This window comes from Polypterus senegalus, chromosome 11 (genome assembly GCF_016835505.1).
Source record: "Polypterus senegalus isolate Bchr_013 chromosome 11, ASM1683550v1, whole genome shotgun sequence".
NCBI classification, from domain to species: Eukaryota; Metazoa; Chordata; class Cladistia; order Polypteriformes; family Polypteridae; genus Polypterus; species Polypterus senegalus.
In genome coordinates, this window is record NC_053164.1 from 96366248 (window position 1) to 96392271 (window position 26024).

Sequence of the window (26024 nt, forward strand, 5' to 3'; positions counted from 1 at the left end):
AGGCAGGTGTTTCAAAATAAGCCGTCTTAAGCTCTTACGGATAACCACGAGTTAATAGAGAAGGTAAGGGCTATAGTGATGGGCTCACTTATCCACAGAAAACAGCTGGAGAACACTAATTTGTAATTGCTTGCAGCAAACAGTGAGACTTGGTGTACTAAACTTCAGCCTGATCAAAACTATATGTATCCAAAACAGTTCTTGACGCTTGACTGCAAGCTCAACCTAGACCACTAAAGCATGTGTGTGCATGACGACAGTGGCAGCAGTAAGCAGTATATTTGCAAAATAACTCAATTAAATTTTTTTTCAGTGGCAGGAATAAGCTTCCATGTAGAGGAGGACTGTGAGTAAAGGTGTGATTTTATAGCTCTCTGCAGAACAGGGACAGCAGTTCAAATCTAGGCATCAACTTTCAATAACATCAATAATAGTGCTTGGAGACAACTCTTTTGAGGCAACACCACTCCACTGGCCCTAAAGGGTGCTACATATTAGGACAAGCAGCAAAGTGAAGCTCACAGATGATCTTTTAAAACTGCTGACTCTCACAAAAATGCCTAAACCCTTTCCACCCACACTTCTAAAAGGTTCTAGATATGCAGTTTAGAAAAATGTGTGCAATCTCAAGATACAAAGCAATATTTGGTAACACTATAGTTTGAAAAATGGAAAAAAAAAAAAAACACTGAGTAAGTACTTTTGTTTTAATGATGGACTCAGGTGCCCTTTACCTCCATTATAAAATACAAGAGAAAGTTAGGCATTTTTAAATTTAAATAAAAATGCTTGAATTCAACTTAATTAACAAATACATCATGACTGTGAAGCAATAAACTTCAACTTCTCTTTTAAGAAATTTGCTCAAGATAACAGTCTATGGTAGCAGCTGAACAGGCAAGTTTGTGATGTTCTGTCCCATGCATTAGCCAATACATCAAGACTGACATGCAACTGGGAGCTTCAAATCTTCCCCAAAAGTCTAAAACAATCTGTCAGAATGTAAAGACTAATAAGATCTTCCCTACCACTTGATTTCTATGCAGTTCTTCTGTACAAAACAAGCTAAAACTTGTCTATATCCTCCATAATTCTAGTTAAAAAAAGGAAAAAAAAAAACTTAATTAAAACCTTTGTGTGACACAACCTTTCCTCTCTGACAAGGAATCTTTGTCCATTCATCTTAAACTCAATGGACCATTATGGCAGTCACACACTTGCATCTGATAATTATCCCAAATACTCCAGCACTTCAAATATTTTCTGCTCCGATGCCAGCAAACTATTATTTTACAATTTGGCAAGGCATTCTCCGTCCTACTTGCAGCACCTTTTTCACTACTTATAAATCTACAGCTGTTGGCCTCTTAAAATATGGGTCAGTCTTGTTTCAAACCTCTTCCTCCTCACTTTTCCCAACGGAGTTTATTTGAATTAAAGGCTTGCAGTAAGTGCAACTTATGAAAATTCTGAATTAAAGAAAAAAAAGTAAATAAAAAAAAAAAGAATAAAACAATTTAAGAAGAATGAATAAAAATCACAAACAGAATAAAAACGAATGCAATATAAAGCTGGCACTATTTAGCTTACTCATCTAGTAACCACTGCCAGCTACCATATCTTTCTGGTTCTGTTAATTTAGCTATGTGTAATATTTAGAAATATTACATTAATAACATGTAACATTAATAAGTATAAATGAAACCCATATGAGCAGTTAAGAATATGGATGGATGGATAATTGCTTATCCTTTTTGGACTAATGGGGAAGCTGGTTCCTGTCCAGCTAACACTGGGTAAACCCTGGGTGTGCATACAAACTCATTTGTACTGCTTCAGTTTAGAGAAGTTATATCACATGTCTTGGGGCTATGGAAGAAAAATCCACACAAAAAACAGAACATAAAAAATCTACTCGGGCAGTGTCCATGCCTTAGATTTGAGCCCTGGACTCCATAACTGTAAAGCAGCAGTGTTCCACTGCACCACCATGATGGTTTAGGTTAAGATGAAGTGTTATTTCAATGTCAGTGCTTCAGTAACAAAAGAATTTCAAAATAAAAATAAAAACCACACACAAAGAAACACCTTCCAAGATCAAACAGATAAATGGAACTGATCACGGTTTGTAAAACCTGCTAAAGTGGTTTGAATGATAAACAGATCTGGTTGGTCATTTATGAATTGATAATAAAGGGGATTAAGCATGTTTTTCCAGTATATGTCATATTGTTAAAAATATTCTTGGGCCAACACAAATCCAGACTATACAAGAGAAACATGGATCACTTAAAAGGAAGGAACATATGATTACAAGCAGAAATGCACACCACTGTTCCACTACCCACACTCTTAAAAAATAAAGCTGTCAAATTTGTTCTTCAGGGTGATGCCATTTGGAAAACATTTTTGGTTCCCAAAAGAACCATCAACATGAACCTTTGATTCATTTATCTTAGTAACAGGCTCCATAGGTAACCATGAACTGATATATGATCTGTGAAATACCAGTTGATTCCTGATTTGAAAACAATTTGATGCTTACGAAGACACAGGCTAGCTTCAGGTTTTCTTGATTCTTAATATGAAGTAGGAGGCCTACCATACATTAAAGATGCCCACTTACTAGGAACCTTTTCAGAGTCCAAAGATTCAATTTCATATACAAAGAACACCTCCAAAATGAAATGGTTCCACAAGGAACCACACAAACCAATAAAGTGCTATTTTAAAACCAGTATTAAGGCAGCACCACCCTCTGTAAACTCAACTACTTTACAGTGTACAGATTGCCTTTAATAAGGAGATCTCTTCGAGGAAAACCATTTTTAAAACAATTACAGAATGAGTACAAATTCCCCTAAACTTGTCACAACAAATTAGTTCACTGGCCTTTAGACTTCTGCCACTGTAGCATAACACTTTGCTAGCCTTATAAATTAATATCATCACGCTTTTTATATTTTCTCGCTTTGTCCAAAGCTCAGAACCTCCTTTCTAACCCACAAAGTTATTATTTCCAAAAAATAAAATATCCAGGCACTATTGCTGGTTGTTCTACTTATGTATGTATGTGTTTATCTTGGGTGTGATGTAAAGCACAAATAAAGTCTGATTTGACATTGGACACGCCCCTGTATGATTAGTGTGAAAACTGATCGTATGCTGTTAAGCAGAGCAGACAAAAAGTCATTCCAGATCTTTCACATTCTGACCGTACTGAAATACACAAAGAAACATCGCCAGAAATGGCTAGTAGTTTTTCTCTTGTGCCATTTTGTTGTGTTAAGAAAAAATAAACAAAACACCACACACACTGAAAGAAAGAAAGAAAAGTAGCAACAACTCTGGTTAGTTATTTTAACATTTAGGCTATTTTCCATTAAAATAGGAAACCAAAATCTTCAAGGAAAAATTTAAGAGTTGTTTCGGTAGGTTACTTAGAATGTACCTTAATCAATGTCCATCGCATTGGTTAACAACACTTTGAAACCACAACGCAAACATTTTTTTTCACGAAAATAGGGAGAAAATAAACGAACAATCAACACACATTTATAATGAGACGATGCCAATGGTATACTTGACCAATGGTGCAATGGTTATTTGAAAAGACGAGGAATCGCTAGACTGGTGCGACACCTTTAAGAGCGCCACCCTGCATGCTCTGCGTTGCCCAGTAACAGCGCATCTGCACTGCAGATCTCTGCAACACAGGTAGCCATTATTTCATCACCAGCCTCCTTTTCCCCCCCCAATAAATACTCGCGTATCCGCCATCGGGAGGGCGACCTTGCTAGCACTACGCGGAGGGCACACATCTACTCGGACGTCCTGTGTTGACAGCCATCGCAAGATCTTGGACATAATGGACTGCTGTTTTTCTCCAACAGCCAGGTCCACCTTAACGTGCAGCAGGGAGACGTCGCGTCGTTAAATGTTCTTATCTACAACCAACAGTATAATTAATGAATGAAACATAAGATTGCTTGCAAACCCTCTCGGTTTTATATTAAACTAATATTAATGCGCCCACCCGCTTGCTCACTAAGTACCGTTGCCTAGCAGAGCCAGTCCTAGCTATTCTCTGCGCAGATAATCCTGTCTTGCTCTTGAACTTGAACCTGGCACCAAGTGTAATAAAATAAAAAAAAACACATACATACATAATTAAATAAATGAATAACTAAAGCAAGCGAGCTAAAAAACGAAACTCGCAACTGAGCACACATAAGTAAGGCGCACGTCCCTTTTTTTTTTTTTTATTTAGGACTCGACCCAATACTGAAAAGGGTCAAACACGCCAAGATGCGTAGGCTAGGGAAAAGAAAGCAGCGTGTCCGTTCGCTTCTTACCCAAAGACAATTTGGCGTCTTTTTCCGCAGACGGCAAGCCCTGCCCGATGGAGGCATCAGGAAGTCCATGCGAAGAAGAGATCACAGACGACTGAGTTGAATCTGCCATTGTTTCAATAGAACTGCTGCCAGTGTCCTCTGCTGAAAGAGAGAGAGAGAAAGAGAGGAGGTGGTGGTGGTGGTGCTGCAGTGGCCGTTTATTTTTCTCTCTCTCTCCGTTCTTCTTTAGTTTCTCCCCTTAGAACAACTGAACGTGATGTCACTTGCTATGGCCAGTTGGCGTACCAAGCGTCCAAGACTGAGTATGGTCGCTTCTGGTCTCTACTCTGTCTCAAACAACAGAGGAGAGGCGATACGGGTGGTTGCGGTACAAACTCAACCCTTCCCGACTTGCAATATCGGGGTGAGAGGTTGCGCCGCGCCGCGCATTTAAAGGGCCAGCAGCACCACCGAAAGCCTTAAAGCGTTAGTTAGTTTTTCTAACAAAGTGGAAACCTGAAAGACCGCAAACGTTGAATGTGTGCATCAATTAATCGTCTGCGTGTGGTTGTAAAACCTGTGGTGGAAATAAAAGTTTCAAGAAGGCTCTTTAGTCACGGTGTCAATGATACATTAAAAGTTTTTTCCATTTCAATTTGTAACCGCTTAATCCAAGTAAGAGGCTTGGGGGTGCTGGAGCATATCCCAGCTAGAATAGGGCGCAAGGCATTAACCAACTCTGGACTGAGCATCAGTCCATTGCAGTCAGATTTATCAGTATTTTGTACCTTTTTAAAATCTTGTATAAGTCTCACATTTATCTATCTATCTATCTATCTATCTATCTATCTATCTATCTATCTATCTATCTATCTATCTATCTATCTATCTATCTATCTATCAATGATTTCTGGGTTTGCTTGTAACAGTCTATTTTAGGGGCACATACATTTGGATTTTCAATTTTTTTTTAAGTTCCTATAGGTTGTATGAAAATTTCTCACTTGAGACTTTATTGTTAACAAAGACAAAGTTGGCCTTTGTTCAAGGACAATTGATACCTTGACTAAATTAGCATTAGACTTTACAGATACCTTATTTTTTTTATAAATGTATTGCAATCATCAACTTAAATTGAATGGAATTTTATTTGGAGACACTCATGCAAACAAAATATTGCTGCAAACATATAATTTAACCAGTGGGGTGCTAGGTTATTTTGTGCCCTAGGACAACTGACTGTTCAGTAGCTAACCCGTGTGGTTGGTTAAACCCATCCTCATCTGCGCCCTAGGCAAATGCCTAATTCACCTTAATGGTGGCGTCGGCCCTGAATGTAACCAAACATTAATCATTTTTCCCCAACAGACTTCAAATAATCAATTTAGCAGAGCACATTAGGTACAGATGTTATCTGCATTAAAATATATTATGCAAAAAATATATATACAGTATATATATATATACAGTGTATATATTTTTCTATTTAACGTGCACATACATTCAGGTACTCAGAACCATGCAGAAGAATAGAAACTGGGTAAATGAATGGATACATTAATCAATTGGTGTATTGTAATTTGAATGTTTGTTCTTGTCTTTTTTTTAAATCTGGGAGAAAATGAAAATATTTTGAAATTGTATCATTGGTAATGACTGTTTGAGGATATTAGAAAGATATACTTTAGTGCTCCTGGAGGAGAAACTGCCTTGCTTCAGTATGCACATAGATCATAAAGTAATCGCAAAACCAAAGGCAACCAGACTTTCTCTATACTGCCCCTGGACTTTGGACCCACCTTTTTTTTTCTCTTGCTTTCATTTCAGCTTGAGGTTCTGCTACGGTTTTTGTCAAGTCCAATAATAACTAAACCCTCTTGTCTTAATCTGTTGTTTATTGTATTACATTTACTTTAATTTAATTTTTATTTGCTTACTTGTTTTATGTATATTTTCATTTATATATTTTATATTCTACTATGTTATTTATATATTTTGCTATGTGTGTAGTATTTGTTATTTAATTGAATTTAACTCGAAAGCACTTTGGGTTAGCTCCTGTTGTTTTTAAATGTGGTATACATATGTTAGTTGACTTAATCATAAGCACAGTGCAAAAATCCCAAACTATGCCAATAAACCCAATTTAGAGTTCCAGGGGGCCAGGGCCTACTTCTAATGACACACTCAGAGGTTAAATTTACATTTGCCAATCAACCTAGACGTACAGATTTTTGAAAAGGGCTGGGGAACAGCCATTCTAACAAGGATGAATGTGGAAATTCCACACAGGCAACAATCAGTCATAGATTCAAAGTTAGGATACTCTATACACGAGGGGCCAGTGCTAAAACAGCACCAGTATACTACATTTAAGGTATATTGCTGCCAAAGAATGCTGTCCATATGACACAGAAACAATGAAAATAATCCTTGGTCACTCTAGGTTAAAATATGGATCCCTACCCTATCTCTTTATCTACCAGCACATTGCTTTCAATTTCCTAATAATATCTGATATATAACTCTCATAAATGTATTAATAGATGCTGTTTTTGATCCTGTTCATGTTTTAAAACTAGAGTCTCCATATTTTATTAATATGTCTGTTTCCTTGTACTTTACCTTCAACATTAGTGTTTTTCATTAGTAGATTTTCTATTCCTAGATGTAACATGTATCATTTTTTAATAACTATTGCTATTCTATAATTATGCTTGCAGAGATGTAAACTTTGTGTAATTGCAATATATACAGATTTTAATAATGGTGCTTTACATCCATTAATGATCCTTCAGGTATTATATAAGCAATAAATCTCTCACAGGTAATTCCTGCACAATACTTTTATTGAACTCGATGGTTTTATTTCATATTATAAATAGCTACCACTTTTTATGAAATATCTTAAGTTCTGCCCATATTTATAAAACATATGTGTGTGTTTTCTCTTATTCTCCAGTGTTAATGTTTTAAACCTGTTTCTAACCATTCATACATCCAATCCATTCACTATGCGTATCCAATCCAATTCAGGGTTACGTGGACCAGAGCCTATCATGGCAGCACTGATAGCAAGGCAGGAGTTAACCCCAGACAGAGTGACAGTCTATTTATACACACATCCAACCTCAGTTTGGAATTTGTTTTTGTAAATTATGTTCACATGTGTTTCTAACAAATATCTAGATCCACATAAATAAATAAGAAATCTTTTCATTGTTAAAAATCAGTTGATCCTTGGGTTGGAAGCAATTGGGTTTTTTTTGGCTTGCCCAAATATGCATGGGAAAAGTAAGGACAAGTTGGAAAAAATGATTTTGCACTTTATAATTAAAATTTGACAAATCAAGTAACATTTCTGCATTTTACACAATATATCATATTTTATAATGTGTTGTATATGAAGAGTAACAACTATACTGAAGCGGTCATATGTTTTATATTTTTTCTAGTTTATTAATCACTTTTTAACCACAGCAAATTTAAACTCCATACTTACCAGTCTCAAAAACATTATTCATGGTACTTGATTTTTAAGTCAAATTTTAATCTAAAAGTAACATCTATTTCAAAAAATCAAATACAACAGTGAGGCAAGGGTGACAATTACACAGTAACAGTGCCAAATTTGCAAAACCTGGTTTATACTAAACACCTCCAGGATGGTGGTATTTCCTGTAATGTCAGTTACAACATATCTAAATCACTTTGTACAATAATATTAATGTGAAAAACAACTAGAACATATTTAATTTCAAACAGACTTTTCAGTTTTGAATAGATATTTGAGTAAATAGGTTTGTTTCATAATATATACCATAATTCTCTCTAATTTATGTAAATTACAACTTAATTTGTAATCACAAAGGCTGAATTTATTCAGATATGCAAATTTATGGCTTAACAATACTTACATTATAAACCTACCTACTACTTTATATAAACATAACTTAATATTCTTAAATTCCCTTTTTTCAGTTCAGAGTATTAAAGTAAGAGTCTAAACTGTCAGCATGAGAGCAAGGCCAGAAGCAACTATCGACAGAATACCAATCCACTTCAGGGCCCACTCAAGGATAGTTTTGAATCTCTAATCAAGTTAACATATACTTTCTTGACATGTGGAAAGAGAACCACATTTATTAGTAAATAAAGCACGCTTTCTCTTAAAAGACAACAATCAAATGTGGGCTTCAAACCCAGTATTCAAAATTTATTAAGCAGCTGCGCTAATCACTCTGTCTCCCTTATCTGTCTAATAATAATACTGTAATTAAAATTTCTGTTGCATCCAAATTTTAGCGTTGAAGTGTATGCTAATATGTATTTTAATGTTTTAAATTTGGTCTGGCACTGCAAATGGGCTTGGTTCCTGCACTGTGCACAATTATTTGGGACAGATTTTGGCACCCCTCAGTCTTAAACATGGAGAAAACGAGATGAATAGATGAAACTTTAAAATTCTAAATAAAGTATTCCTTTTCTTGGAAATTCTTAAAAGTACACGTTTCATTCATTTATTCACTACTCTTCCAAATCTGGTTATACCAGTATTGGTTCCAAGGGATTATAAAGCCAGTCCATGATGGAGCAAAATTTCATTTTTTCTCCATTTCATCTGGCACTAATCTATTTTCTTTTTATACATTATATTTCAAAAGATATTTTTGTCAGTGCCTCTGTCTCTATAAACATCTACAGTCTATGCTCTCTATCCTGGTGATCCTGTAGCTTTAGAAAACTGACCTTGTTCTTGGAAATTATTCCAGATTTTTCTGCAACAGTTTATCAACTGCTACTACTGCATTTAATCTGGCATCCTATGAGGAAGCAAAACTAGGGACTGAAGAGAACACTAAAAAGAGAGACCGACAGGTGGGAGGGATGGAATCAGTGAATTTTCCATGGATTGGTGTTACCTTGAATGTGGTTACAAGGCGATACCTCATATCAGATATACATAGCAGAAATCCTATGATCTCTGTTGCTGCTTACTATGTGTTTTCCATGTGCTCATCACCGCTTTATGTATTTTGCTAAATAAATACACAACTTCTGAGAGAGAGCTGGACTATCGAACCATAGATGCCACAATGGATGGAGAGACAATCCAGCTGGGATGGAGGGTGGTGCCTTACCTGATGCAGAGGCCAAAATAGGACAGCACGGTTGGAGATGCAACCCGATGGTCCCCAGTTCTAATCCCAGTTGGAGAAAATGACTAATGGATTGACTGGGGGAGTCTGCGTACCAGGGACCATTCATCCCCCATTAAGAGAGGTGGCACTGCTCCTCTGGCTTTGTCCCAATTTGAACACCCACAGGGTTGCCGGAGACTTGCAATTTGGAAGAGTGGCCCTGTTGGTGTCCCTCGGTGCGACCAGAGGGAGCTGCTTGGAAAAGACCTTCCTCTCTTGTAAAGCTTCCACATGACCTGGCAGTGGTTCTGCTGTGTCATGCTATGGCACTGGAAGTACTTCCAGGTCCCACATAAAGGAGGCCTCCTCATCTTGATCTGCGAGTCAGAGTCAAAAGGAGGTGGAAAACACTCACTGAAGAGGAACAAGAAAATGAATAGAAAGAGACACTGGAAGAGGAGAAGAAGAGAGATCAAGAATTCTATCTGTGCTTATATTTGTATTGTGGAACAAGGATCTGGTGAAGTCACTGTTTTATAAATAAATGTCACTGTGCCTTCCTGATTAACATTATTTGGATTGAGTTAAGAAAAGATTAAGATTAGCACCATCTAGTGGTGATGTTCAGTATTTTACTATGTATGAAATAGCCTGTCTTTGGTTAATGATGTCATCAAGCTGGGCCTCAGAGAGAGAATAGAAACAGAGAGCACCTGTTTGTTTCACTCCTTTTGCTTTAAACATTCAGCTCAGTTTGGTGTTTTGAGGACAATAACTTTCTTTTAAACCTAGGACTGACTTGGTAACATTGTATCTGAGTATTGTAGTTCAACAGCACTCCTTTGAGGTCACCTGACATTATTTGAGTTGTGGTGAGAAATATAGTTGGTACAGTCCTATTTATTATTTTAAGATACTTTCAGATATTCAACTTTCTTCAATACCTCATTGTCAATGTTTAAAACCTACAACTACTTGAACTCCAAAGTGCTAGATTAAAGTGTCAACTGCTTTATAGATAATACAGGTTCATTAAATTGATTTAATACTAAATTAGGTTTGTTTTAAATATAATTTTTCCCTCAAAATATAGGTGACTGACATTCAAAGCAAAATTACACAGCAACAAAATTAAAAAAGACGTTTAATTTGAAAAGGTAATTTTCTCTCCTCATCCCATTTTCTGAAACCACTTTTTTGCTGGTGAGGATCACAGTGAGGTAATATTATTTATCTGAAATCATAAGTTGAATATGTATCAAGATGATACCGAGACTAATTGAACACAATTAATAGATCTTTTCTTTTTTTAACCTGCTGTGTGTTCAGACCAAGCTGTCAAAAGACATGCTCACTAAAGTGTCTCCATAGTGGGTCAATTTAGATCTTCCATACTTTCATATCTTTGGGATGTGGGGAACACAAGTCTGTAAGAGTAAAAATCACATAGAAATGTTGAGAAAGTTTAAACTCCATACAGATGGTGACATGACTATGAATGAAGCCTGGATATCTGTAGTCTTCACAGAACAGTGAAGAGCTTCCTCCTGGTGACCGAGTTCTTGTCTGCAATCTGACCACCTGGGGAGGCACAGGAAAATGGGAAAACAACATCCATACTGTTATTCATCAAATAGGAGAAGACATCCCAGTTTATTTAGGCAGCAGCATGCTATCTTAATGATCTGCAATGCTATTATATTTTTGTAATATCAGATCTTTAATGTTTTAACACTTTTCTATGTGCTTTTGTTTTACCATTATTCATTATTTACATGTGATAAACCATATATTTTATTGTCATTTTCTCCAATTCAGACTTGCTGAAACGTTGGACTTAATCTGCAATTAAAGTATATGGGAGGAACCAACCCTGGAGGGCACCCCAGTTTATCAAAATAAAGCATATTTAAAATATCAAAATTTAATCTATTTTAAATTTTACATATTAGCACGTTATGAGTGTGTGTATCCTGTTCGGAGCTGGTTGAATGAATTTGGATACCCTGAATCAGAATAATCAGGGTTTTTTAACGTTATACTATGTTGTTTTGTAATCTAAGTCTGACCAACATCTTAGCCAAGACTGCCGTTTCAAAACAAATAAAACAAGGATAAATATACCGTTAAACGTTTTTAAATAAAGTTTAGTTCTCACAAAGGGACAATTGGGCCACGAAATCCCAGTGGCGAACATGTAAATAAAGTAAAAAATACCCCTTGATTCTGCGTTTATTAGGGGGGTTTGAGAATATCAAGTTAACTTGCGCCATCTATGGGACACACTTCTTGTCATTGTTCCAGCGTTCCGTTATATTATAAAGAAAATGCAGTGTTAAAATGAAACTGTTCGTCAATGCAGTTTGACCTTCTTACCAACATGCTGGTGCCATATGCACAGCAAGAATGGGATGTTTGATGCTATTTCTATTTCAAAATTTCCCAAATGCTTTTAAATTTGTAACATTAAAAATATAAAAAGCAAATGTAATCAATCGTTTCTGAAAATGTTAATATGTAACCAGTAAATGTAATCGCTTTGCCTCTTTTTTATTAACGCTACGGAATATGAGTAGAAATCAGACCATTCAGACTAGCACACACACACACATCACCTTCGTGAGTAAATAACTAATCCCAGAATTCATTGAGCAGTTTGGGTTGAAAGGTGAAGTGACTTTCTTAGAAGCACACATTGGCGGCAAAACTTTGGTAAGCAACAGAAAATAGACCCGCCCACTTCCGTGCAAGGGAAAATTGAAGTGAATAAAAGTCCTAGCGAGCGGGAAGAAATCCGTGATAGAAGAGTGATCAGATCGCAGGAGTTTAAATTGTCAGCTTCCAAAGTGTGGGTTACACAAATAACAGTTACTCTTAACAGGATTTTTATTTATCGCATAATTCAGTTATTGAATGGGGAAAAGAATATTAGTTTCTATGTGTGACATTTGGTAATAGATTAGCAAGGCAAACTTAACGAGATGTATGATTTGGGATAAGCATGATGGCAGATTGAAGTACATACAGTAATACCACTACTACTAATAATAATACACTTTATTTATATAGCGCCTTTCCCATACTCAAGTAGGATGTATGCATGACTGATTAGGTCTATAATGGATTATGGATGTCAGGCATATAGTTCATCTTTAGCTAAATTATTATCTTTATTGGATAAAGTTCAATATGAAGTGCTTATAATATGTTTACTGGCCTTTCCTATTACGCCCAACAAATGCTTTATTAGTGGAAATCAGAAAATTAACACTCAGTTTGTGGAGGAACTTACTGAATTTCAGCTATTGGGTATATTTAAAGCAAAATCAAGGAAATACAACAGAGGAAATAACAGAACACAGTTGGGAATATCAATATGGGGGAATGAAATTTGATCCATTTGGTAAAAGAGTTCTAAGACTGGTGGGAATTATGTATTTAATAATTACATTAACATCCTGTAAGATGTCTATTTGGCCATCATGGTGTTTGGTGAAACTGATTATGGATTAGGAGAATATATAAGTAAAGTGAGTTCATTTTCATGGCAGAGTCTGTTACTAAATACTTATATGGAAGAAAAGTATACTTTTTTTTTACAATTTTATATTGATTGATCGAAAGACTACAATAGCGAAATAATAGAATAGCTTATAGAAAAGGCTGTTAGAATATAAGATGAATTATTAGTCTGTTCAGCAGAAATGGTGCCTATTATTTGTGTTTTAGAATGGGTAAATGAGGTTAAATCTAATAGAGTCACTATATTAGCAGATTCATTATTTTCTTTGATTGCCTTATATTTGAAAATAAAAAACATCATATAGAAGTGATCTTTTATTGGAAGTAAAGCATGCCATGACCGGCTTGTTTTTGAATAATATAACTATTAAGTTTTTTGTGGATTCCTGCTTATAAAGAAGTGTATGGCAATTAATTAGAGATAAGTAAGCAAAAAAAACTTTGTTTAGAACAGAAATAGACTATAAGATTACTTTAGGCAAATGTGAATTTAAAAGTTTAAAGAAAAAGGCAGTGTTTTAGGGAATAGCAAAACATCTGAGAGTTGTGATGAAGGAAGACATTTGTTTCAGTTAATACCTTCATTAAGGGATAGGAGGACATGGTTTGCTCGAATGAAAAAGAAATACATTATTTTTAATAGATTAATGCTTGGGTATGTTGGTCTGAATCAATATTATTATGTGGGCAATGTGGTGTTAAACATTAGAACACTCCATGGTTTAGTATTTGAAATATGGTAGGATAAGACAAAAAATAAGTGATATATTTGCACAGAAATGACTCCATTTAGCAATTTAAAAGGAATATAACTGAAAACAGAAGACCATTTAAAAGACACAAAAATGTATAATACTTTCTGAAGATTAAATAATTATAAAGTAAAATAGGTAAATAAAGTTGCAAATGTAGGCAATAACGGATCATCATTTATGATCCCAACCTGCAATTATCTGGAAAAAGAAGTAGAATGAATCTGTTACCTGCTGCTTGTGTAAAAAGTATTTCTTCATCCATTCAAACAATGCATATAGGGACCATCCAGTATACCATGGACTAAAGCCTGTTAGAAGACTTTACAATCGGGCAAAATACTGATAAATATGCCAACATTATTTTGTTTTTGGTTCTTAAAATTTTGTTCTGCATAAAAGTAATTATCAATTTCCATCTTAAATACATTCAAAGGAAGCACAATACTATTTGGCTGTTTTCTTCTTAGACATTTGAAATTTCCTACTGTATATACAACTAATAAATAAACAAATAACAATCTTCATTACATTGCTGTAATATAGAAATAATCATACCATTAAAGTTTACCTTGGCATTTGTTATCCTGAGTCCCCCAGAAGAATAACTCCAGTGTCTATGGGTCTGCAAATGATGTTAAAGCTATTTCCACATAATTTGTACTCAGTCACTTCACTGTCTTAATGATTAACTACAAATGGTAATCTATAAAGGTCTGGTCATCCCACCAAATTCAAATTAAAATCTGACTGAGAGATGCTTCTGGAAACTTCTAAGATAACATTGAGAAATTTACAGAAAAGTCTAGCCTCAATCAATGTCAAAGTGCATGCCACAAGAAGCTAAATAATTTTGCCCTACATGTGAGGTTAGGAAGAGAGAAGCCTCTGTACTCAGAAAGACTATTTGAACCACTGAAATTTGGCTGGCAACATCTAGGTAAAGTGCAGGACTATTGGTAGAAAGGGTTCTGGGCAGATGAAACAATTGCAGAATGGTTTGGTCACTATGTCAGATGTCATGTTTGGGTAAAACCATAAACTGCTTTTGACCAAAAGAACCTAATATCCACTCTAGAACATAATGAGTAATTTATTACTTGAGGAGAAAGTAAGACTATCCATCAAAAAACTGAAGTTGAACTGTAAGTGAAAAACCAATGACCTAAAACACTCAAGCAAATCCATTAATAAATAGTTTAAAATAAAGAAATGCAGGGTTATAAAATGGTGTAGTGAAGGCTCAGATCTGAGCACCACAGAAATACTAGGGGCCTTGAAGTGGGCAGTATATGCAAGAAAACATCAAACATCACACAATTAAAGGAGTTCAGTAAGATGAATGGACAAAAAAATAAAAGAGACTGACATAAAAAACAATTGCATACAACAATTTATTGCTTGCAAAGTGGGCAACACCAGTTATCAAAGCTAGGGATATGCATATTTTTCAGAACAAACAATTGCCTTTCTGACATTTTGTGCAGAGTAGAATTTTGAATTTTTGTTTGTTAGATTACCTTAGAATATCTCTATCTATGAATTATCAAATATGTTGATAAACACACACGTTTTCATCAGGTCTACCAAAAAAGTCTAATTATTTCTCATTATATTTTGCATTTGTTTTGTGATGATACGTATGTGATCATATGTAATAGCAGAGCACCCTTTAGACAGCATGATACAGTAGCCACCGATATCCTGGGGCCTCATGTATAACACCGTGTGTAGAATTCACACTATAACATGACGTAAGCACAAAAGACGAAATGTGCTTACGCACAGAAAAATCCAGGTGCAGGAATATGTGCTTTCGCCAACTTCCACGTTCTTCCGCTACATAAATCCCGGTCAGCATGAAAAGTAACGCTCATGCACACGCGTGCTGTCCTGCCCCAACTCCTCCCAGAATTACGCCTCTTTGAATATGAAATAAATATAAATAGCCCTTAAGCTCAGTGTTCTGGGAAAAGACAATGGGAAAAGCACAGGTGAAAATATAAGAATTTCAGCGAATACCAAGTGGAGGCAAAGGAAAAACATACTATTTGTTGATTTAAACAGTGGTATAATCAACAAAAGGAAGTTAATCGAGTGACATAGCGTGTCGGAGAAACTCGAAAGCTTAATTTCACAAAGTCGCACAGTGCTGGAAATAAAAAAGAAGTCACATATCAAAGTCGCTGTGAAAAGGCGAGTTGTAGCCCACCGTCTGAGTGGCATATGAAAGTTTATTAGGGTACAGACAAAAAAAAATAGGCACACAGTGGGGAAAAAAAGCACGAAATGTCAACTTTAATGTCAACTTTAATCTCAAAATTTCCACTTTAATCACGTAGTTTATTTTGTCATTAAGGTAGAACATCATAAACTTCATCTTAAAATCATTTAATTTACTAGTTTCTCAAATCCCATCGTAACTAAAGTAGCATGCTTTGTTTTGTATTTGATCATCTATGTGCTCTATGTGTGTGAATCACTACGTGCTTCCGTTCTTTCTCTTTCTCCGACAGGATGCAGAATCCATTACATTTGTGCTATTACAGCTCTCTGAATAATTAAAATACTGAGATGTATACGTGATATCATTTTCATGATGATTGGAATGAAAGCATGTTATTAAACATGGGAACACGATGGCGCAGTGATTGTTCATGTCTCACACAAGATGCTGCTGCGCCATGTGCGACCTTCGATGAAATGATTTATTGTAGCAGTACTGTCTCTTTCAAATGTACTAACCTCCAATTCCTGTCCTTACTTTTCTTTCCCCAAATACCCAATCGCCACACAATCAGCTCTGCAATAGACGTTAAGCCATCTATAAGCTTACAATGAAGATTCTTCAAAACTTTTAAGGAACATTGTAATATCTTCATAGTATGTGTTTAATTATTCTATCCTTCTGTCCTTCCAGTGTCGTGCCAGCCTCAGTAAATATAGAGCGCGAGGAAGGAACAATATGTGAACTTGCTAGCGCTGCGGCACCATGTCCTCACATATTTAATTATTAACAATACAGATTATTTAAATGAAGTAAAAGTTTTATCTGTATAATATAATCAACATATTTTGCTGCATTTCATCTTAAAAATGATATCGTCATCATATGTAAATACGCGCTTTATAAAGTGCCACAGGTTGTGCAATATTATAACTGTAGTGCAAGTTTACAGTGAGGTAATTGTACTTATAAGTACAAACAGTTCTACAAGGAGCAACTGATTGAGTGCGTTTATATTTCTTGGGATGCAACTGTTTCTGAACCGCGAGGTTCGTACAGGAAAGGCTTTGAAACATTTTGCCGTGGCTGAGACAGCGTGTCCTTGATGCTGTATACCGATAATTCTCTTTCCGATCAGCTGCTGCTGTGATTCCCCGCTCAGATACAGTGATATAAATACTCCGAGTGGTGCAGTGAGAGTAATATGGAAAAAGATGATCCGCTGTGGCAACCCCTAACAGGAGCAGCTGAAAGAAGAAGAAGAAGAAGAAGAAGGTGCAGTGAGAGTAACAACGTTAAAGCAGTTATGGTATCTGGAATACTATGGCTACTCCCTGGACCATTATATTGTTACAGGTTAATTACAATCAGATGCATTACACTAATAAATAATATGCGGTTAATTTCAGTGTATTTATAAAGCCGCGTCAGGAAAAGAAAGGATAACCACACAGGAACAGTAGCACTGCTTTGACGCTGGGTGCCACTAGTCTGCAAAACCGAGTGGAGAACTTGCGTACGACAGGGTATGAGGTACCGTGGAAAAATGCGTGGCTTTACGCCAAGTGTAGGCTTTATACATCGCGATTTGAATGTGGAAACGTTCTTACGCAACATTTTTGTGCATACGCACCATTTATACATGAGGCCCCAAGTAGGTGCATTTATTTAAAAAATCACACATAGATTAAAGGTCACAAAGAGGGAGATCACAAAATAGAAAAGAACTACAAAACAAGAAAACCTCCTGGGTGATTCTAGAAATCTTAAAATGTACCAAATATATCAAGCTAACAATGTTCTTGTGTATCGATTTGTATTTTGAAATTGCACACACAACATATAGTAAAACAGCATATCCATACTTAAGAACACAATATTATATGGCTAATGAAGTAATATTAACATTTCAAAAGTCAACTTATTCTTTAAATTGACAACCTAATCTCAAACTCCCTAGCATGAAATCCTGCTTTGCCACCTGTGAAATAGGAAGTGTTGTGGCATCCTGTCAGCACTTTATATCCTCTTTCTATATTAGAAGAGTTTTGTTGTGTCCTTGTGCCAGGTGCTTCTTGCTAATCACATACCTTTTACAAAAGCTGTACATTCATCCATCCATTATCCAACCCGCTATATCCTAACTACAGGGTCATGGGGGGTCTGCTGGAGCCAATCCCAGTCAACACAGGGCGCAAAGCAGGAAACAAACCCTGGGCAGGGTGCCAGCCCACCGCAGGGCACACACACACACACACACACACACTAGGGACAATTTAGAATTGCCAATGCACCTAACCTGCATGTCTATGGACTGTGGGAGGAAACTGGAGTACCCGGAGGAAACCCACGCAGACACAGGGAGAACATGCAAACACCATGCAGAGAGGACCTGGGAAGTGAACGTGGGTCTCCTTACTGCAAGGCAGCAGTGCTACCCACTGTGCCACCGTGCCCCCCCCCCACATTCAATGTTTATTAAATTGCCACTTGTTGTCTCTGAATACCACGCTTAGATCATACGAACTGGAAAATTCCAGCCGTACTTTATTAACACAACGCTAGGTTTTCACCACTAAATAAATATGACATTAGCTATAAAATTTCATTGGGCCTTTCAACATGGTGATCAAAATGTGTAGTAACTGGTATCTATAATATTTACTAATTTAGTTAAAAATCTAATAATTATGTATTGGAGTCCAGTAGAGGTTATATTTCTAAAAATCATTTCCCTCACTGAGGTTTGCAAATGGGTATGGTGCGAAATCATAATCGATACACCTGTTTATTTTGGAGGCTATAGGATGCATTGTTATATTAAAAGGTGCAAAGAAAACATTTATCCAACATATTAAGCATAGCACAATAACATTTGTTAGTGAAGCAAACATGAAGGCATAACCTTTTATTCTAAATAATGAAAAATATTTTTGTGATGAATGTGTTGAGAAACTCTACATTTTACAAAGTGCTAGAAGGAAAGAGTATTGTGATTAAGGGAAATTAGTACTAACCAGAACAAGGTATCCAGTTAATGCCAATAAAGAACAACTGTGTAAAGGGAACCAACTACTTAGCAGTGCTGTTTAGAATAAATAATAAAAAAAACTACTAAGAAGTGCTTTTTAGAAAAGATAATAAAAAATGCAGTTTAAGAATCTTTACAAAGTTGTTTAAAATGCAAATTGGAAAGTCGTTAGAACAAACACTGGCTGATAAATATCAAAGCCAAAATGTTGATATTACTGAGGAAAAATAAACACATAATTCTGAATGTTACATTTATTTATCAATACAATTCTCAATCGTCATATCCATTTAATCCAATGAAAAGTCACATGTGGATGCAGCTTTCTTTGTAGCATTATTTGTATTTTATAACTTTTTTATTAATATGGTAAGTGTTTTTCTGCTTGTTCAACATGAACGTTTTGTGCTTTTAAATCTAGATTATATATTCCACGTTTTTCTAAAATTTAATTTATGTATGTTTAGTCAAGCAGAGTGGTTGTTAATTTGTGCTGTCTTTCCATAGCTTTTGTTAATCGTTCTATGAATAAGAAATAATAGTAATAATAATACACAGCTGGCATGATGGTGCTGCTGCCTTGTAGTAAGGAGACTAGGATTTGCCTCTCAGGTCCTCCCTATATGGAGTTTACGTGTTCTCCCTATTTTAACATGTGTCTCCTCCCACAGTCCAATGCAGGTTAGGCAGATTGGCGAAGCTAAATTGGCACAAGGGTGTGTTTATGTGTCTTTACCCTATGATTGACTGTAGCCCTGTCCAGGGGATTATTCCTTCCTTCTGCCCTATGCTTGCTGGAATAGGCTCCAGCCTCAGTGACCCTGCTTAGGATAAAGCAGGTGTAGAAAATGATATGGTATAATAATACATTTTATATATATTTCCTATTAATTTTGCTTATAATTATTATATGTTTCATATTCACTGCTTATCAGTATGGATAGTGGTTAAGGCTTTGAACCTGAAACCCTGAAGTTGTGGGTTTGAATCCAACTCATTACACATTTGGCCATGAACTACTCACTTCACCTGTTTATGCAACAATTGGAAAAATAAAATAAAGTAACCAATTGTATTTCAAATGTTGCAAATCACTTTGGATAACGTCATCAGCCAAATATGCACATGTAAATGTATATATAAACTAGTAATGTGTAATATTCTTTATTCGCTCTGGAAGCTTCCGTAAATGATTCAGTATAAGGCAGATGGTTAACTCAGAAAAGCTTTTGATTTATTAAAGCACATGAAGCAGAACTTTACAGAAGACGCCCGTCTCCATTACTCTCTGTTGCTAACCCCTTCCCTTATTTATTCATATATTTACCTTGGCTATCTGGTTCATGACAACTTTATTTAAAACCTTGATTCACAATATACTACATAATGTAAATTGTCCTCTCGTGAATGTGGATGGGGAGATCCAGTGACTTACTGACACCTTGTAAAGAGTTTGGTTTCTTGCTCTTCACACAATGCGGGATAAGAAGAATTCAAATTAGATTAAGCTGGTTTGAGAATTTTATGTTATTCTCAGTACCACTATATGCATGCATACTTTACTGTGCAGTCTGAAGCGTGCTCTTTCAAATATAAGTTTTTTTCACCTATGTTTAGTTTGGTGTTTTTGATACTGTGATGTAAATGTCTGTGTCTGTCGTCGATTCCACTCACTCGTTGTCATATTTTCTTTTTAGAATATTTCACGTGAAAATAGTCTTGAATTTAAAAGCGCTGTCACTTAAATATGCAATCATGGTAAATGGAGTCAAGATTGTCTTAAGAGAACTTTTATTTTGACACCTCATTTGCATTATGAACCGGAAGTAATTGTTGCTGATTGTTGCTAGCCAGCTTCACACTGCAGGCGGCAAAATATACTTATCCATCGATTCCATTGGAGTGAAGTTATGGAGGTGTGTATTAGTAAAGCTTAAACGCCAAGAACATAAAGAGTGTAGTTCGCAGTGAGCCGTGTTAGGTTTCAGTGTTTTGCATGTTTAGAAATAAATAAATAAATTAGACTCCAAAGGGTTTACCAGTAGCACATGTTAAGAGCTTGATTGTGTGTGTGTTTGATAGCAGATTTCATCGTTTAAAACACGTTGTATTCTTTTGCTTTTGTTTGCATTGTATTGGGGGGAAAAACAGATAGGCTTCGTTTTCAGTTTTTCGGGGAATGCTTTATCAGGCACTGTGCTTGTGATGTGTGGTAAGTATAGAAGTAACGCTAACCCTTCCAACCCGTTGTGCAGGGTAACCTGGTGACAAGGACGTCACTCCCTTATCTGTTTAATCCATTCTGTATTTTCGACTTGCACGCTTTTATGATACTGTGTTCTGCCAGGTAAAATTTTATAATACTAAGCAGGTCATAGAATGAATGCATAGATGGAAGAATTTTGAATTTCATACAGTAGCTCTGTGTGTGTGTGTGTGTGTGTGTGTGTGTGTGTGTGTGTGTACGTACACACACACAAACACGTGGATTATTGTAGTACAGGCTTCTAGATTTTCTTGATGCTATTGCTTTGTTTTATTTATTAATTTGTCAATAATATAATGAAATATTAATTGCATCTTTCATTAACTTCTAGTCTGAAATCCAGTAACCCTAGCATAATATTATAGTAAATAAGTCTTTGGATAAACTTGCACACATTACATGGTATACATATTTGAGTTACTAATGAACTTTATGTAAAACTGAATTTTTATTCTAAATGTACTGGACTAATGAATTGTATTGGTCCATTTGATGTCTCCCTTTTAATGAAATCACATAATTAAAGTAAGTACATTATTTTTTGCTGGCTGTCTGCAATTAACACAGGGAAACATTGGTTACAAAAAAATGAATGGGTGGAAGGACAACTGCATGTCTTTTTAGCATTTGAAACCTTACAAAATCAGACAAATATACTTTTAAAGATAATGTCAGAATCAATAGTCTTTGAAATAAAAGGTGTTTTGAGTCAAAGTAATTTTAAAGTCCTATATATGTGTAGATAGCAAATATATTTATGCATTATATTCCTTACTTCATCCATTCATTTTCAAACCTGCTTATTCACTTCATTGTCTTGGGTGGCTGAAACTTGTTCTAAAAGTATTGGGTGGTAGGTAAATAAATCCTGGATTGAACACAGGGCACAGTCACTTCAGATGAAACCGGAAATTCCACACATCCTGTATATATTAGTTGTAAAATTAGTCAAATTCCCAAAAAAAGTGTGTCATTTTGATTGTGTTCCCTTTCTTTGTTAGGCTGTACATGTTAAGGATTGTCTATAGTAGTTTACAGTTATTATTATGAAACTTTGCATTTCATAAATAAAAGTTGTAAAGTTTGGCAAAGAAGAATAAAGTCTTCTAATGTAAAAGCTCACCCAGAGATATACTTTCAGGATTACAGCGGCATACATAGCCTAATTGCTCTGTTTATGACCTACCTTTTTTTTTCAGAATTGGAATCGGCATTTTTTCCATATTTGAGTCAACTGCATTGCTGAGTATAGATTTTGTTAAAATCATTAACACATCCAGAAATTTCATTTAACTGTATTTACTGTATATAATCCGGTATAAAACAAATCTTTCAAATTCTAAATTTGTATAAAACCTGAATGATGTGCACTTTTTATAAAGAAATTAATAAAAACAAAATTTAACTGATTATAGCCATCAAAAAGCTAAATATGAATTCTCCACCAATTACTCATAAAATTAAAATTCACTTTATGTATTTTTTTGAAAACCTGGAAAAACCTCCATCAGGCATTACATTATGATAAGATACAAGAGGTGTATTAAGTAGTGTCAGTAGAACTGAGGCAGAATAATACAAATTATTGTAATGTTTAGCTTCAATATGAAGTTTTAGTGCATTTTTTAGAAAAACCTATCCGGTTTAGTCATAACCCCTGTGGCTGCAGGTATTTTTAACAACTGTTTTTTAGTTCTAATTAATCTCCTTTAATTAAGTGTTTTTTCTTCTCTTTTTCTACTTTCAGAAAAACATAGTGTGAAATTTTCATTTTAAAGAAATGTAGAAATACTCCAATTTTGCAGACTTTTGAAGCTCTTAATTCACTTTTGTTGTTTTCCTTTTTAATTCATTATTTTTCCATAGATTTTACTCCCTAAATTATATTCTAGTAATAATAATTAACAATGTGTGGAGTAAACACCAAGGTAAACTACAGGTAATACTGAAAGGCTGCAGTTACTTCAGTGTCACATCCACCAGCGTGCACATTACAAGATTACAGTGGAAAACTTTGAAAACACAGTAGTAGCAAGTATGATGGTAATGATGATGAAAATCTTAAGAACCAAGATAACAGATCACTAAATTACCACCAAGTAACACACTGTACATAGATGCTTGCTGCTTTCTAATAACTATTTAGCTAACTCATTGTATTACTTTGAAACTGGGGAAAGATGACATGCTTAATTAAGGCTGGAGCACAATTAAAAGAAGATAGCTGGGACCCAATCCTGTAAACCACAAGACTGAACTCAAGAACCACTGTTCTAGACTAATGTTATATTACAACATTAATTAACATTTTCAAATAATTATATAAAGATCTTTGAAAAAGCAAGACAAAGGATTCCTTGTCATCATGTGTTTATTGGGGCTAATGAGTTTGAGACAGCTGGAGTTGCCATAGAATCCCAATATAGCCTCAGATTTTCAGAGAGAGTACCTGATCTTCAGGAAGTGATTGAGATTGTAACCGTAGGATTTGTTTTATGGACTATACTATCTGGCAGTGTCCCGTTGAGCTTGTAGTCAAAAGGTTAGTTATAGTATATTTTTACCTGCGAAGTAGGTAGAGTGGTCAGAATAGAGTTTGAGAGGGGGAAGTATTTGTCGCTTAAGGCACCATGTTTTTGGCAGAGAACAAGTGGACAAGGTAGTATATTTGATAGGCAATATATGATCATGCGTAGCCAGGCCTTGTGGGTCATAGTTCAGTTAAGTTGTGTTTTTTTTTGATGATTATTAAAAACATGCAGCTATCCACCTTCTGTCTGATTTTATTAGTTACAAATATTTGAACTTCAGAACTCTATTTTGTGCAAAACTATATCTGTTTATCTGTCTATCCATTTACATTTCTACAAAAAACTGTAAGATGTGTTCTGGGATTGTCTCTAGCTGCCCCATAACTCACCACTTTGGAAGATAGATGGATGGATGGATGTTGAGGGTACTGTGTGTAACATAAAACTAATATATCATGGAAACTAGACATCATTTTCAGCTTCTAGTGGTGAATATTTTAACCTGTATTTTATATCTGCTCAAAGTCTTTTTCAGTCTCCATTTTTGTTGGATTCTGAATTGGATAGAATATTGTAAAGTGGGTACTTATGTTTGAACAAATTAACTCTTGAAAATGTGTTTTGTATTAAGCCTTTAGCAGAATGAAACAATTTTTTTGGTTTACCTAAATATTATTTCCTTGGGCCATAGCAAGCTTACAAATCACCGCTAAAGAAAGTGATGCTGTCATCAGCATAATAATGTTGGCTAGGAAATATTTTTATTCATATTACAATTTGACCAAAAAAGTCAGTATTTTTTTTTTCTTGTATGTTTGCGATATACATTGTTAAATGTTTTTGGTTTTGATTGCTTTGCTGTATACTATACAGTGGACACTTGAACAGGTTTTCTTCTTGCTTGCTGCTTATTTGAATTTGTTGCTTCATAGACATTTCACTTGATAACTGACAAGATGGACCTGTATATTTAGAGAGTTTAGCATGTTTTTCAGCCTTCCTTATGTCTACTTTTGAGTTATTTTATGACTTTATTTGAAAGCATCATTGTCTTGATGTTCAGTGTTTTGCATAAACCTGACCACCTGAGAGAGGCCACTCTAAATGATAAGTGTCCGTATTTCAAAATCATAAGTATTATTATGCTCAACAGTACAGGCATTAAATAACGTGTAACTTCCGGAGGATAATTTGTACATATGAGGAAACCTAGCATTTTTTTCACAACAAATGATCTAAATAATGATGCAGTCTTTTCAGTTTTTCTTAAAATGTGTATATACATATTTTATGTATTTTGGAGTAGAACATTTTTTGGGTGCTTACAACTGCTTTAAAGAGGCATGATGCAAGGCTTCACTTTGGGAGTTTTTTTTTAAGGGTATAAATACTTTGCCAAGGACAGAAAAGGACTTTCAGCAGTGCATTTTATTGAAAATGGTGACAAAAATCACAGTAAATATACAGTGATACAGTGAGACTGTTTGCTGTTCAAAAAAGTGACATATATATTTTTTTTAATATTCTTCTTTTCTTCCAGGTTTTCACATAGATGCCAGATTCACAGGAGAAACAGGATGGGTTTGAAGTCGGCTCAGAAGAAGCTCTTTCCCTTGCGGGGTATTGAAGGGGTTATACGCCTCTTTGAACAGGAGCTCCAGCAGTCTCAACCTGATCTGTCCTTGCTATCTCTGGTGCTGGGTTTTGTGGAGCATTTCCTTGCTGTGAATCGTGTGGTACCTGTCAATGTACCAGGTGTGCGGTTTGAGCCAATGCCTAATGGTGATCCTAATAATCCATCTTGCTTTCCAGTGGTGGAACTAGGTCTGATTGCTGCCCTTTATGAAAGGTTCACAGCACAAATCCGTGGCACTGTTGACTTAACTCTATATCGTCGTCCTTCTGGGACCTCCAGCCGTGAGCTTGTCAAGAAGGTGTCTGATGTAATATGGAACAGCCTGAGCCGCTCATACTTCAAGGACCGAGCGCACATCCAGTCACTCTTCAGCCTTATCACAGGTGCTTTTTCCAAAGTTATTCTCTTTCACATAATGTTTATATGCCATATTTTGATGGCCAGAAAATAGAAAAAATGTATGTATGTGTGAAGCCAAGTTCTGAACATGCATTTTCAGTGGTCGGGTGTTATATGTAGAATATTGATTTGTAATGTTTGATATTATGGGCACCTACAGCTTTTATGATTATTTTTTGGAAGAT

The 26024-nt window shown here is 35.5% G+C and overlaps 2 protein-coding genes across 8 annotated transcripts in view; one reads left to right on the plus strand and one right to left on the minus strand.

Moving 5' to 3' along the window:
* The window catches only part of rtn3 (reticulon 3), an 81215-nt gene extending 76434 nt beyond the window's left edge, over positions 1-4781 (minus strand). For 2 of the 6 annotated variants that reach the window (XM_039769316.1, XM_039769315.1), the window contains exon 1: positions 4356-4781. In XM_039769316.1, coding sequence (XP_039625250.1) covers positions 4356-4464 — 109 coding nt within the window. In that variant the 5' untranslated portion in view covers positions 4465-4781. The remainder of the gene's footprint in view (positions 1-4355) is intronic. The other 4 variants (XM_039769318.1, XM_039769317.1, XM_039769320.1 and 1 more) reach the window with 2 other exon arrangements.
* Positions 4782-20855: 16074 nt separating this feature from the next.
* men1 (multiple endocrine neoplasia I) overlaps positions 20856-26024 on the plus strand; it is a 63363-nt gene continuing 58194 nt past the window's right edge. Inside the window, exons 1-2 of one of the 2 annotated variants that reach the window (XM_039769321.1) lie at positions 20856-20923; positions 25345-25823. In XM_039769321.1, the coding sequence (XP_039625255.1) occupies positions 25382-25823 (442 nt within the window). In that variant the 5' untranslated portion in view covers positions 20856-20923; positions 25345-25381. The other variant, XM_039769323.1, reaches the window with a different exon arrangement.